This window comes from Natrix helvetica (genome assembly GCF_964273705.1).
Source record: "Natrix helvetica genome assembly, chromosome: W".
Taxonomy (NCBI): Eukaryota; Metazoa; Chordata; class Lepidosauria; order Squamata; family Natricidae; genus Natrix; species Natrix helvetica.
The window spans coordinates 17,393,683-17,408,879 of record NC_138555.1 but is presented as its reverse complement, the minus strand read 5'-3'; the positions used below and the strand labels follow the sequence as shown (position 1 = coordinate 17,408,879).

The 15,197-nt window shown below is 48.8% G+C and overlaps 1 protein-coding gene across 7 annotated transcripts in view; it reads left to right on the top strand.

Annotated features, from left to right (window-relative positions):
* LOC309400388 (helicase SRCAP-like) overlaps nucleotides 1–15,197 on the top strand; it is a 104,265-nt gene that overhangs the window by 74,284 nt on the left and 14,784 nt on the right. For all 7 annotated transcript variants that reach the window (XM_081968846.1, XM_081968845.1, XM_081968844.1 and 4 more), the window contains 5 exons: nucleotides 3,059–3,297; nucleotides 3,429–3,805; nucleotides 4,240–4,442; nucleotides 4,599–4,768; nucleotides 6,866–7,062. In XM_081968846.1, the coding sequence (XP_081824972.1) occupies nucleotides 3,059–3,297; nucleotides 3,429–3,805; nucleotides 4,240–4,442; nucleotides 4,599–4,768; nucleotides 6,866–7,062 (1,186 nt within the window). The remainder of the gene's footprint in view (nucleotides 1–3,058; nucleotides 3,298–3,428; nucleotides 3,806–4,239; nucleotides 4,443–4,598; nucleotides 4,769–6,865; nucleotides 7,063–15,197) is intronic.

Genomic DNA, 15,197 nt, shown 5'->3' with positions numbered 1-15,197 from the left:
CCGTGTCCCTCCTGGTTGGTACTGGCATCCTGGGAAGTGACACGAGGCTGGCTACTGGGCCTGGTGAACGCTTCTTTGAGCGAGGGGTCCTTTCCTGCCGCCTTGAAAGAGGCGGTGGTGAGGCCCTTACTCAAGAGGCCTTCCCTTGACCCGATGGAGCTAGCTAATTATCGTCCAGTCTCCAACCTTCCCTTTTTAGCGAAGGTTGTAGAGAATGTGGTGGCACAGCAGTTTCCACGACACGTTGAGGAATCCGAATATCTAGACCCACGCCAGTCCGGCTTCCGGCCCGGACACAGCACGGAGACGGCCTTGGTCGCGTTGGTCGATGATCTCTGGAGGGCCAGAGATAGGGGTTGTTCCTCTATCCTGGTCCTATTAGATCTCTCGGCGGCTTTTGATACCATCGACCATGGTATCCTATTGCGCCGGCTGGGGGGGGATGGGAGTTGGAGGCACCGTTTTGCGGTGGTTCGGCTCCTACCTCTCTGACCGGACGCAATGTGTGTTGGCAGGGGGGCAGAGGTCGACTCTGAGGCCACTCACTTGTGGGGTGCCTCAGGGGTCGGTCCTCTCGCCCCTTCTGTTCAACACATATGTGAAGCCGCTGGGGGAGATCATCCGTGGTTTTGGGGTGGAGTATCATCTGTACGCTGACGATACGCAGCTGTACATTTCCACCCCAGACCACCCCAACGAGGCTGTTGAGGTGATGACCCGGTGTTTGGAAGCCGTCGGGGTCTGGATGGGGGACAACAGACTCAAGCTCAACCCCTCCAAGACTGAGTGGCTGTGGATGACCATGTGGCAGCCATGGCAAGAGGGGCGTTCCACCAGGTTCGCCTGGTCCGCCAATTGCGCCCCCTACTGGACCGGGATGCCCTACGCACGGTCACTCATGCACTGGTGACGTCTCGGCTGGACTACTGCAATGCCCTCTACATGCGACTTCCCTTGGGATGCGCTCGAAGACTGCAGCTAGTCCAGAACGCAGCTGCGCGGGCTATTTTTGGGAGTGCTAGGTACTCCCACGTAACACCGCTCCTGCGCGAGCTGCACTGGCTGCCTGTGGTCTTTCGGGTGCGTTTCAAGGTGTTAATCACCATCTTTAAAGCGCTCCATGGCTCAGGACCTAGGTACTTGCGGGATCGCATCCTACCACACACTTCCCTGCGACCGATTCGCTCTCACAGGGAGGGGCTCCTCCGGGTGCCGTCCACTAGGCAGTGCCAACGGGCGACACCTAGGAGTAGAGCCTTCTCTGTGATGGGCCCAACCCTCTGGAATGACCTCCCCCCCGATATCAGAACCACCACCGACTTTCTCTCCTTTCGACGAAAACTGAAGACTCACCTGTTCCGTTTAGCCGGCCTGGACCATTCATAACCTCATTATACCTCTTGGCAGATATATTTTTAACTGGGTAATTTTAATTGGGTATTTTTTAGGATTGTTTATATACTGTTTTTATCTGCTTTACCTGTACAGTGTTGTATTGCCTCCTCTTCTATGTTTTTATGTTTGCATGTTTGTAGTTCATTTTATCTATTTCATTTGACTGTATACCGCCCCGAGTCCCTTTGGGGAGAGGGGGTGGTATAAAAATCAAAATAAAGGTAAAAGGTAAAGGAAGTTGCTGTACTGCTGCAATGTCCAACAATCAGGGAGAATGATTTCAATTTCAGGCTCTGGTGACTCAATGCTTGGCTTGCTGCTTTCTCTGAGTCCCAGTTCAAGTGGTGGAAGTGGTGGCTTTGGATCATCCAAAGTCAATTCTGATGGTGGTTGTGACAGTTTTGGTTTCTTGCCCAAGAAACCGACCAAAGTTTGTTGCCTTTTCATCCTTGCTGGTAAAGGCTGCTACTGCAAAAGGAAGAAAAAAAACTTTTGTTAGCTGAGGACCAGTGATGGGAGCAATACAAAAGCACACAAAACACAAAAACACAAGAAACTAGTTTTAACACAAAAACAACACAAAAGCAACACAACTGGCTCACACATAATGCAGAAGCAGCTGCACCTCACACAAAAGAGTCCTTGCCACAAGCAGGAAACTCACAGAGCCACAAAGAGCTCCAAAAGCAACTTTCACACTTTACACAAAGGCAACACAACTGACTCACAACATTGTACAACTCACACACAGTGCAAAAGCAGCTGTACCTCACAGAAACTGCCCCCTGCAACAGACGTAACAGATTTAACAAATTTAACAGATTAACAGAGTTGGAAGGGACCTTGCAGGTCATCTAGTCCAACCCCCTGCCCAAGCAAAATTGCAGAAGCACACAAAATGTCCCCTGCAACAACAAGCAGGAAACTCACACTCACAGAGAACTCACAAAACCAACTATCACAAGCACAAAATGTCACATAAAGCTTGGTGTGATTTTGTGTGTTTGTGTAGTGAGTGTGAAACACTACAGAAACACAAAATCTCAGAAAGCTGTACAAATCTAAAAATATAAAAGCAGCTAAAACTATAAATTTTAAATGGCTATTATTTCCTAAAAAAAGTCCTAAAAACCCCCAAGTAACCTTCAATTGGGAAAGTAACCTAAACACTTACTTTCCCAATTGAAGGCACTCGTATCAAAAGCATTCTCAGTATTCAGAATAATAATTGCTAAATTCTACCTGTTCTGAACTACAGCAATTTCACCAAAAATATATTCTCCAAATGTTGACAGTCCTTCATAGATTCCAGGTTTCCTCATAGCCCTCTAAACATTGGTAAATGATAGTTCAAACATACAGTAGCAAAAATACACATTCTTCAGATCATTTTGTAGTTGATGGAGAACTGTTAACTTTCCAGCTATGATACAACATTTTGAAGTCATTAAAGGTGTGTGGTATTCATTTTTGTTGTCATCTTTTCAAAATGTATTTCCAAAGAATACAAGCACTTACAGAAGCCAGCAAGTCTTCTAAACAACATTTAACATGAGCAGTAACTCCAATCCAAAGAGGGAACCAAGTGACACATTGCCATACAAAACATGAGACTGTAGATTTGTCGGCAATCCTCATGATTGCAATTCTGTTTCCTTCACAGTTCCTCCTTCCCTGCCTCCCACAGTTGCTTCATTTGCTATCAGCACAGCTGCCACTGTTACTGTTTCTGCCAACACTTCTACAATGATGTCCCAAATTGCCTCAAGCCCCATGCCCAAGGAGGAACCGGAGCTGTTAATTCTGCGTTCTACTACACCTACACCACCACCACCCCTTTCCATCCTGGCCCCAAGGCCGAGACGGCAGCCTCCTCCTCCACCCCGCTCCCCTTTCTTTCTGGTGAGTTCCTTGACTCAGACATGGTTTTTGGTGATGGTGGGGGGAGGCATGGAACAGGATAGTTGACAGGTTGTGGCAGGGAGGTGATAAGAAGTTGAATACAATTCTTTCTGCTTGCTCTGGCCTCCAAGGAAGCACTTGAAGAGAAGAGGAAGAAGCAGAAGAAGGAGCGCCTTGACCGGCTTTTCCGTCTCAATGAACAGCATTGCAACCTTGCACCCATCTATGGTACTGAAGTGCTCCACTTTTGCACCCTCTTTCCTCCTGTTCTGCCGCCTGCGCAGGAAAAGGAGGAGGAGGTGGTGGAGGCGAGTGAAGAACGAGCCATGGTAACCCAGAAAGTGGAACCAAAGGGATCGAGAGGATCTGGATACACCCATTGCTACGCAGCACAAGTCCAAAGGGGCGCTAAGCATCTTGAGGCCTATTGGCAGTGGTCAGAAACCTTGGCCCAAGCAGTCCTGACACCCCAGCAAAGGATTGAGGAGCTGACATACATTATAGAGAGGTAACGTTTTCTTGCAGACATTTGGCTGTTTTTGAAATGGTGGTGCTAAAGGGGCGAAGCATGAAGAAATCCTTGAGGTTTTTCAAAATATTTCTGTGAGTTCCAGTTTTAGTCAAATCTTCCTCTCTATTTTCTTGAGGTATTTATGTATTTGTTAGAGTTTTAACCCACATTGATTAATTTATAAGTAACTCAAGGTGGCAGACATACCTAGAGTCGTCTTCTTCCTATTTTCCCCACAAGAGCAACTCTTGTGAAGTGAGTTGAGCTGAGAGAGAGGGACTGGCTCAAAGTCACCCAGCCAGCTTTCATGCCTAAGGTGGGACTAGAGCTCATGTTCTCCTGCTTTCTAGGCCAGCACCTTAACCACTGCACTAAACTGGCTATTGAATATGCATTCTTACATCTCCTTTACTGTCTGTTCATCTTTGCAGGTTTATTTTCGTTATGCCTCCTGTGGAGGCTGCAGCTATCACCATGCATACCTCTCATCCTCCCCCAACACTCCTGCTCCAACAGTCTGTCTTCAAAGAGACCTTGCAGCAAGAGCTCTCGCCCCATGCAAGTTCTCTGCATCGTATCATTTGCAACATGAGGACCCAGTTCCCAGACCTTCGCCTGATCCAGTACGACTGTGGTAGGTGGTGAAGAGTTTAGGGTCCACTTGATGCCGATCAGAAATAAGGGCCATGCGTCTGCCTGTTTGTAAGGTCAAGCAAATTATTTCTGGGTTGGGAGATATATAATTGCCCATTGTCCAGTTACTCTCTCTGTTCTTTTTGTTTGTTTTCAGGGAAATTGCAGACTTTGGATATTCTACTACGGCAGCTTAAGGCCGGTGCCCACCGGGTCCTGATTTTCACCCAGATGACCCGCATGTTGGATGTGTTGGAACAATTCCTCAATTATCACGGGCACATCTATCTGCGATTGGATGGTAGCACTCGTGTAGAGCAGCGGCAGGTAAATGATAGCAGCTTGTGCCCTTCCTGACATGATAAGCAATTCCCTGCCCATCTCCCAGAAGCGATTCATGCTGCTTTCTTCCTACCTCATGTATTCATATAAACAATGTATAAACCCCACCTGTCTCACAGAAGAGTGACTTGCATGTAAAGATTAAGAACAAGCACAGTTTAACAAAAAACAAATGTCCAAAGCCATAAGCAAAGTCCAATTCACAGTGAGTAACATTAACCAGTAGAGCTTGATTAATAACCACACCGCCCAAACACCTGGGGGAACAGCGAGAGGCTCAAAGGTTTGAGGCCATCCTAATCTCTGGAGTGATGCAGATTCATAGGGCAGACACTGCCATAGAGAATGAATGACTCTGGGATCCAACCATGTGATGTTGTTTAATTGGAGGGATCAGGAGCTGTCCTCTCTGTTAGATAGATAGGCGGTTATGGGAAATCGTTGTGAATATTTGAAAAAAATAGCTTTCATTCAGAATAATTTTTTTAAGACCTGGCTTTTTCTTTGGTGGAAGTGTGCTGCATAGGTAAGGGAATAACTGGGACAGTCTAAGACTGGGAGAAGGAGCTTTCAGAATGAGACTATTGCAAATTATAGAGACTATGTCCTGTAATGGAAGGGATTTTTAAAAAAACATAACAATGTACAGGTACCGTATTTTTTGGAGTATAAGGCGCACCGGAGTATAAGACGCACCAAGGTTTTGAAGAGGCAAATTAAAAAAAAGGTTTTTGTACTCTGCAAACCTCCCAAAAATGGCCTGTTTTTCACAAAAACGGGTCCGTTTCCCCCTCCCTCCAAAAGGCATGAATAGCCTTTAGGGGACTTGCAGAGTGCTGCTGGGGGGGTGCCCCTCCCAAAATGAGCAAAAAAGGCCCGTTTTTCCCAAAAACGAGCCTGTTTTTTGTCAAAAAAAAATGCATGCATAGCCTTTAGGAGGCTTATGAAGTACTCATGGGGGCTAGGGGGGGCAGAATTGAGCAAAAAACAGTCCGCTTTTCACTCATTTCTGCCCTCCCCAGCCCCCAGGAGCTCTCTGAAAGCCTTCTACAGGCTCTGCACAGCCATTTTGGTGAAGGGGCGGGGCTTCAGGAGGCAAAAAATGCTGTATTCAGTGTATAAGACGCACCCAGATTTTCAGCCTCTTTTTTGAGGGAAAAGGGTGCGTCTTATACTCTGAAAAATACGGTAGTCCTTGACTTATGACCACAATTGAGCCCTTAAATTTCTGTTATTAAGTGAGACATTTGTTTAGTGAGTTTTGCCCCATTTTACGACCTTTCATCGCAGTTAAGTGAATCACTGCAGTTCATAAGTTAGTAACCCAGTTGTTAAGTGAATCTGGCTTCCCCATTGACTTTGCTTGTCAGAAGATCACAAAAGGGGATCGCATGACCCCGGGACACCGCAACTGTCATAAATATGAGCCAGTTTCCAAGCATCTGAAACTTGATCACGTGATCATGGGGACGCTGCAAAGGTCGTAGCTGAAAATAAATCACATTTTTCAGTGCCGTTGTAACTTTGAATGGTTACTAAGCGAACTGTTGTAAGTCAAGGACTATCTGTAGTTCTGGAAGAAAATTGATTTTCTAGGTCCGTGATGGTGGGAGATGCAAGCACATACCTTTCTCCTCACTTTCTGCAGCCTGTGCCTTCCCAGGTCTCCGGAGAGTCCCCCTCTCAGCGCTGTTTTCAGAAGGGAGGCTTTTTCCCCTCTCAGCGCTGTTTTGAGAAGCCTCCCTTCACTGTTTTGGAATGGGAGGCCAAAAGGGGGGGAAGTTGCACACGCATCCGTGGGGCAAACATGGCAGGGGAGGTTCACATGCGCGTGGGCACATGTGCAGGGGGTGGGGCACGTGGGAGGGGCATTGCATTATGGGATCATGCTTTCGGCACCCGAGGAAAAAAAGGTTAGCCATCACTGGTCTAGGTTCTCAAATTAAGATAATTGTATCATCTGCTTTTAATCATGTAATTCATATATGATGATAATTCATAAACTTGCTTTCCTCTCCTGAAGCTAGGAGGTAAAGGCAGAATCCCGGTCCAGGATTTTCTTTCTTTCTTTGATTTTGGCAGGCACTGATGGAGCGTTTCAATGCAGACAAGCGCATTTTCTGTTTCATCTTGTCAACGCGCAGCGGTGGGGTGGGAGTGAACCTGACTGGCGCTGACACTGTGGTGTTCTATGACAGTGACTGGAACCCCACCATGGATGCTCAGGCCCAAGATCGCTGCCACCGTATCGGGCAGACACGGGATGTTCACATCTACAGGTTAACTAAACTTTCTACTCCATGTGTAACAGAACATTGGTTATGATGATGATGATGTTCTCTAGTCTGGTAACAAAACGTTCAAAAACTAAATTGAAATAAGCTTGGAGAACAAACCACTGCCAAAATCTAAAACCCGAGCTACAAGTATTTTCTATTATTTCAGAGCATCAGTTAGTCTAATTTAGCCATGTTTTTACACTGACTAACAGTTATTCTCCAGGGTTTCAGTCTGCACACTTGGCAAATGAGGTTGGAGAAGAGGTACAAAGCATGGGATCTAATTGGTTATGTGTCAAATGGTGGGGAAATCAGAAGATTCAGGCAGTTCAAATGAGTACAGGTAGTCCTTGACTTACATCAGTTTATTTAGTGACCTTTCGAAGTTACAACGGCCCTGAAAAATGCAACTTTTCCTGTGCACTGCTTGGAGAGTCCAAGCATGGGTTAAATTAGTCTGATTGCCCAAGGAGTGAGTTCACAATCTTTGGTCACGCCTCCTGCTCCTCGTTAAGGACAGATTTTTAACTCAGTCTGCCCATCAGGACTAATTTAAGTCAGCTCCAGCTGTTTTTCTAATATAATTCGGCTTGGACTCTCCAATTTAGCACCAATTTTATTTATTTTTATTTTTTACTTCTTTTGGTTTACTTCCCGTTTGAGGTTTTGGATTTTGCTCTTATTTTCCTTCGTGCTTCACGATAGTCGAGAGGTGAGAGAGGGAGAGGGGGGGTGCTTGCCTCCGTGCCTTAAGCACGGAGGCTTGACTTGCTGGGGCTTGCTGCGGTGTCTCGCACCACAAACAGCTTGCCAGGCTTGAAACATTTAAAAGGACCGGCTCGGAGGCTTTTTTTTTTTCCTTCCTCAGGTACCCGGCGTGGCTGTGGCCACCATTTTGGAATGCCCCCATCCGTGGACGGCGGCCAATCACAAGCCTCTGCCTCACGCGCTTTTCTTGGCATTGCCTTGTCTATGCTGCTAGCCTCCAGGGGGACCGCCGCCAGGTGGTGCGAGGGCACAGATTGGGTTCCCAGGTGCGCCGCCGCCACCCACGCTTTTAAACAGCAGTTTCTGGGCGGCAGCGTTGCTTTGGCCACCACATAGCCATTCCTCGGGTCCCCCCACCTCTCCAACAGCTTGCCGCGCAGCCTCCATTCAGCAGCAGCGCCAGCAAGTGGAGGAGTGACCATGAGGCTGCGGAGGCTGCCAGGACCATGCAGCTGGGCTTTTCCTTTCTCCAGCGTGCTTGGGCTGTGAGTCCCGGCGGGAACGCTCTCCTCCCTTGGCTTCCAACTCTGCCACACCACCAGCGGCTGGATCTGTCTGTAGGATGCCTACCACCGCTTCGGAGCAGCCTGGGCCTTCTGGAGATGGTAGCTCTGGCCCTACTGGGGCCATTCCAGGGGCAAGGCCAAAGGGAGGAGCAGGATGGCAGGCAAGGGCAAGGCCTCTATAGAAGCAGTCCCTTTTCCTCCACGCCAAGGCAGGTCAGCTGGGCTCCCCCAGAGGGGGAAAGTGAGGAGCTAGATTTATCCTCAGACAATTCAGTGGTAGGTCCCAGCTCTCCTGGCCCTTCCCTTCAGTCAGAGCTTGGCTCCCCTCCCGAGTCACCTCCCAGGCTTTCGCTCCAGGGAGGACAGGGGTCTAGTGCTTTCCTCTGAAGTGCAAGAGGTGCTTGCACGTGCCATTTCACAGGGCATTGCTGAAGGCGTTCAGCACCAGACAGCTCCATCAGTAGGTGGGCGTAGGAAGGAACCTGTGGCCTCCACTAGCAGGTGAGGCACCCATCCCTGGAATCCTGTCATCAGTGAGGTTTCTGTTGGGGATGAGCAGGATTAGGATGATCAGGATTTGTCTGAAGACGAAAATCTTCCCCCTGACACCCCTGCGTTCTCAGTGTCAGCATTCCAAATATCATCCAAAATTGCATCAGAGTCCAAGGCATAGCTTTCCTCAAACTTCCAATTTATTAAGAGAGACATGTTGGCAACCCAAAACCCAAATCTGAAAGCTTCCTGCTTTCCCCCACCCAGTTGAAAGTTCAAGATCTTGCCCCACACCCACAAGTCCATCACATGGTCCAATCTTCCACTGCCAAGCTGGCATTTCCACCCATCTAGTTCTGGTCAGGTGCAGAGGTGCAGAGACAAAGAATGACCTTGGGCTTCTAGAAAGGAATGTTTTATTTAGACAACAACATTCTACTCCTTACTATTCCCCCTCCCAATTCCCCACTAATGAAACAGCATAGTGAAATAAGAGAGAGTGTTGCAGGCCAAAGATCCTAAAAGGAATGTGACTGCAGGCCTTACACTCAGGTTTATTTAGGCCTACTACATTCAAGTCCATTTTGCACAAGGCTAAAGCCATCATGCAACTTGGCATGCCCCCTCAGGCTGGTCAGGGGACTTCCGGAGCGGACGCTCCTAAACCCAGGGACAGCATGTTCAAGAAGCAGGCTCATGATTTGATTCCTTTGTGCGAACTGTTTTTGGACGTGGTGCAACGTCAGTGGGCCCAACCGGGCTCCTTGGCTGCCCCCAGTGGAGGGGACGAAAAACTGTACTCGGTGGAGGAGTCTTTGGAGAATATTCTCAAGCTGCCCCCCGTGGATTCCCCTGTGGCCTCCTTGACATCTAATTCGGTTCTTCCAGCTGACCTCATGGAGGGCCTCAAGTCAGAGGAAAGGAAGGCAGAAAAAGCCTGCCACAAAACTCATTAAGTGGCTGCTTGGGCCATTAAGGCTTCTACCTCTGCATCCTTCTTTAATAGGGTTTCCATCCTGTGGCTGAAGGATCTGCTGGCTAAATTGCCTGCAGAAGACAAATGTCTACGCCAAGACGTGAATAAAATAATTGCAATGTCCCAGTACTCGGCTGATGCTTCCTTGAATGCGGCCAAATTTGCCTCCAGGGCGCTGGTTTCTAAGGAAACATCTAGATGCCTTCTTTGGCTCCGCCACTGGCAGGTGGATATGAAGTCAAAATGGAAGCTTGCAGCTGCCCCGTTTAAAGGGGACAAGTTGTTTTGGGAGACTTTGGATTCAGTCTTTGCTGAATCCAAGGACAAGAAGAAGGTTCTTCCCACCAGTGCGAAGAAGCAGGATAGGAAGTAACACCCCTATTTTAGGAAGCAGTCCTTTCGGACGTCTGACTCCTTGTTCAATGCCCCAGCCTTCAACAGGTCGCATTCCCAATCTGATGGGGGGCCAGGACAGGCAGTCCTTTTGGGACACGGGCAGGCAGCAGTACCCCTACCGCAGGTCTAACCGTGGGGGGGGGGGGGGGCTCACAGAGGCCGTTCAGGAAGAACAAGTGACCAGCTGGGGCCGTCTCCCATCGGGAGTTGACTCCAGCAGTTTGCCAACCACTGGGACCTCACCACATCGGACCTATGGGTCCTGCAGACTGTGAGGCAGGACCTCGCCCTCGAGTTCACTTCCCCCAAGAAACTTTGTTCGCTGCCCCACGCCCTCTTGTCCCACCAAGAGGGCAACTCATGCAAAAGGAGATTCAGCATCTTGTGGACATCAATGCCATAGAACCAGTGCCAGGGGACCAGGAGGCAAGGGGATTCTACTCCATCCTCTTCCTGGTTCCAAAAAACTCGGGGGTTGGCACGCAATATTGGATCTCAAGAACCTAAATTACTACATAAAGTACAGGAGGTTCAAGATGCAGTCCCTGCAAACCATCCTGGTGGGGATAAGGCACGGGGATCTTCTCACCTCAATAGACCATTCCAATTTGGCCACATCATCGAAGATTCCTGAGGTTCTTCTACGCAGGCCGACATTACCAGTACAGAGCCATGCCCTTCGGCCTGTCATCAGCACGCAGACTTTCACCAAAATTATCTCGGTTGTAGCAGCAGCCCTGTGGAGGAGGCCCATTTGACTGGTCTGCTACCTGGACAACATCCTGGTACAGTCGTCATCCAGGGAGCAGGCGGTCCATGACCGCCGCACCACCATGAGGAGCCTCCAGGCACGGATTTTGCGTGAACTTGGAGAAGAGCCACTTGGAGCCGATCACCAGGCTCCTACACCTAGGGGCAGTGATAGACACCCAAGCTTGCAAGGTTTACCTATCGCAGGATAGGTTAGCCAGCCTGAGGGCCCTGGTCCTCAAGGTGCAGGGAGCACGGACGGTGCCGGTGGTTCGTCTGTCCCAATTATTGGGCAAGATGATATCCTGCATATCCGTGGTTCCCTGGACAAGGCTCCATGCCAGGACTCTCCAGTGGCTCCTGCTACCTCACCAGAGGGCCAACAGGAGCAGCTCCACGGCACTAGTTCAGCTTTCCCCGAAGGCAAGGCGCTTCCTGCGGTGGTGGCTCTCTCCAGCTGTTGAAAGAGGTCTGGAGTTCAAGGAACCAGAGCGACTGGTGGTGACGACAGACGCAAGCTTGTCCGGCTGGGGCGCTCACCTCGACAACCAGGTGACGTAAGGCAGGTGGTCTCCAGAGGAATCAGCCCACAACATCAACTGGCTGGAGTTGAGAGCAGTGAGACTCGCCCTTCGCCACTTCAAATGGCACATTCAGCATCACCACGTCCTGTTGATGACGGACAATGTGGCCACCAAGGGCCACATCAACCGACGGGGGGACACGCTCCCGCTCCCTCATGGCGGAAGCAGAGGCCCTAGGTAGGTGGGCGGAACTACATCTTCAGTTTCTGCGGGCGGACCACATTTTGGTAGTGGACAATACCCAAGCGGGCTGGCTGAGCAGGACTACCATAGACAATTCGGAGTGGCGCCTGCATCCTGATTTGTTCTTAGAACTGACCCAGAGGTTCGGGATGCCAACGGTCGACCTGTTTGCCAGTCAGGAGAACACACAGCTTCCCCGCTTCTTCTCCCGCTTCCACTCCCTGGGCGGAAGGGATGGATGCCGTCCGCTGCAAGCGGACGCACGGACTGCTGTACGCCTTCCTGCCTCTGCTGCTCCTTCCGCAAGTGGTTCGCAAGATCATTGCAGAACGAGCAGAGGTTCTTCTGGTGGCTCCCTATTGGCCCAGAAGGTCCTGGTACGCCGATCTCATAAGTCTGTTGGTGTTGTCTCCTTGACGCATCCCTCAGGATCAGTTCTCCCTCACCCAGGGGGCCATTGTCCATCCAGACCCCCGGTGGCTGCAGTTAGCCGTCTCGCACTTGAGGGGGACCACCGGAGGAGGGACGGCTTTTCCCTGCAGGTGATCCAGACCATCCAGGAGGCCTGCTACTGTCAGAATCTACGATTCAACTTGGGCTACCTTTGCCACCTGGTGTTCCGCACGTGATCTCGATCCGGCCACCGCTGCAGTACCACACGTCTTGGACTTCCTGCAAGACGGTTTGGACAAAGGACTTGCTCCGAAAACTCTCCGGAGGCAGGTGGCAGCTCTGTCCACCGTCTGGACTGGACATCCATCCCAGGGCCTCAGCAAATTGCCGAGGGTGTGTACTTTCCTCAAGGGCGCCTCGAACCTACGCCCTCCGGTTGTTCATCGCTACCCCATGTGGCAGCTCCGTAGTTCTTCAGGCTCTGACTTCGCCCCCTTTCGAACCGCTTTTTCTGTTACTCTCCGACATCTGACTCTTAAGACCGTTTTCCTCATTGCCATTACCTCAGCGCGGAGGATATCGGAGTTGGCAGCCCTGTCAGTTCGGGACGATTTATGCATCATTCACTCGGACAGGGTCGTCCTCCTCTTGGACCCGTCGTTTATTCCCAAAATTAACTTTTGGTTTCACAGATCGCAGGAGGTGATGTTGCTGGATTTTTGCCCACGACCCAGGCATCCCAGAGAACGTACCTGGCATAAGCTGGATGTGCGATGGGTCCTACCAGATATTAAGAGGACTGCGGAATTTTTCTCTTTTCAACCAGCGTCGATGGGGCGGAAGGTAACATCATCCACCATCGGGCAGTGGCTGAGGGCTTGCATCGCCCTGGCATATGAACATCAGTCCAGGACAGTTCCACGCAACGTCACTGCCCACTCCACGAGGAGTGCTTCTACGACGGCTGCCTGGCGACCCAGGTGTCGATAGAGGACATTTGTAGGGCGGCAACCTGGTCGTCCCCCTCTCCGTTTGTCCGGAACTATAAGTTAGACATGTTTGCCTTGGCAGAGGCCTCGTTTGGCAGACAGGTGCTACAACAAGGTCACTCTGCGGCCGAACCCTTGGCCTCCTCTTCTACCCGCCCGGTGGACACCTAACTTGGGTATGTCCCATGCTTGGACTCTCCAAGCAGTGCACAGGAAAATGACCATTGGCTTACCTGAAGGGTCCTTTTCTGTGCACTGCGGGAGAGTCCAACCCCACCCTGCTCTGTGCAGGCCCGGGTTTGGGACCACCGGACTTTCTCCACGCCATCTCATCGCATCTTCTGTACAGGCATCGTTAAAAATCTGGCCTTAACGAGGAGCAGGAGGCATTACCAAAGTTTTTGAACTCAGTCTTTGGGCAATCAGACTAATTTAACCCATGCTTGGACTCTCCCGCAGTGCACAGAAAAGGACCCTTCAGGTAAGCCAATGGTCATTTTGACCATTTTTCACACTTGCAACCGTTGCAGCATCGCCATGGCCACATAATAAAAATTAAGATGCTTGGCAACTGACTCATAATTATGACGTTTGCAGTTCCTGGGGGTCATGTATCAGCATCTGCAATCTTCTGACAAACAAAGTTAGTGGGAAAACCAGATTCATTTAACAACTGTGTTACTAACTTACCTGCAGTGATTCACCTAACAAGTGTGGCAAGAAAGATCGTAAAATGGGGCAAATTTCACTTAAGAAATGTTTCACTTAGCAACAGAAATCTTGGGCTCAGTTGTGGTCGTAAGTCGAGGAATCCTATATAAAGCTTTATTGCAAGCTTAAGCTCTCTACAAGAATCTGACCATCTGCCAGCTAAGGGAAATGAGCGGGAGATGAGAGAGGCATTCAAGGTGGGCTGGACTTAGATCTCTTGCTGCGTAAGGACTCGTGATTTATGATGCATTTGACCCCTCCCTTGGGCTCAGGCTGGTCATCTCCTACAGTGTCATTTTAACAGCCATACTCCCATTTTTCAGCACCAGCAATTAGAAGGAGCTCTGGTAGTTGCAGAAAATGATTTATATATAAAGTTTTTTATTTTTTCATTTTTATAACATAACCACATGTATACTATTACATAGTCAACATGGTATTGTGTTATTAAATGTTTACATCAATTCGTCTTACCATCAATTCCCAAAAACAATTACTGGCTCTTCTGCTCTCCATACACCATATTTGTACCTTATCCATCACTTTCTTCTCCCTCTCTCCTCCCCCTCCCTACCTCCTTTTTTCCCTCTGTCCTTCTCTACTTCCCCTTCCTCTCTCCTTCTCCTCTCTCCCCTTTCCACTCCTCCTTTCTCTCCTCCTCTTCCCCCCCCCCGCCCTCTCTCCTATTCTGAGCAAGCTCCATTTTATGTTGATGGTATTTATAATTCCTTTACAATATACATATTTAATTTTTACATATATCTTCCTCCTTTTTTAAAAAAGAGAAAAAAAATGCATACATACAGTATGTCCATGTTTCGTACATTTTAACCCATGCTTAATTGTCCTTCTATTGTCATAATCAATTAGCAACTCAGTTTAATTATTGTGTATAAAAGTGAATCACAAACCTCTGCTTTACAATCTCCCCATATCAGTTTCATATTTGTCCATATTCCATATATTTTAACCTTTATTTAATTATCTTTCCATTATCATATTCAATCAGTTAGCAACTCAATTTTATTGTCATATTTAGGAGTAAACCCCTTATCTCAGCTTTATATTTTCCCCTATATCAATTTCTAGTTGTCTGATTTTTTCCTAGTAAGTCTTTTGTCCCACTTCTCTATTCCTGCCTTCTCCCTTTTCTTTGTTTTGACATGTCCACCCTCTTCAATTTTCCCCAAGACACTATCAAAGAAATATTTTATATTTCCCTTTGTTGGGGTGTAACCTCCTTCTTCGGTTTTCCTTATGCCACTGTCACCCTCTGAAACATCTTTTGTCTGCTTTTTATTTCCTTTTGTTGGGACACATCCCCCCTTTTCAATTTTCCCTATACCACTGCCAAACCCAATGGAGTTTTTTGTCTGTTTTTTATTTT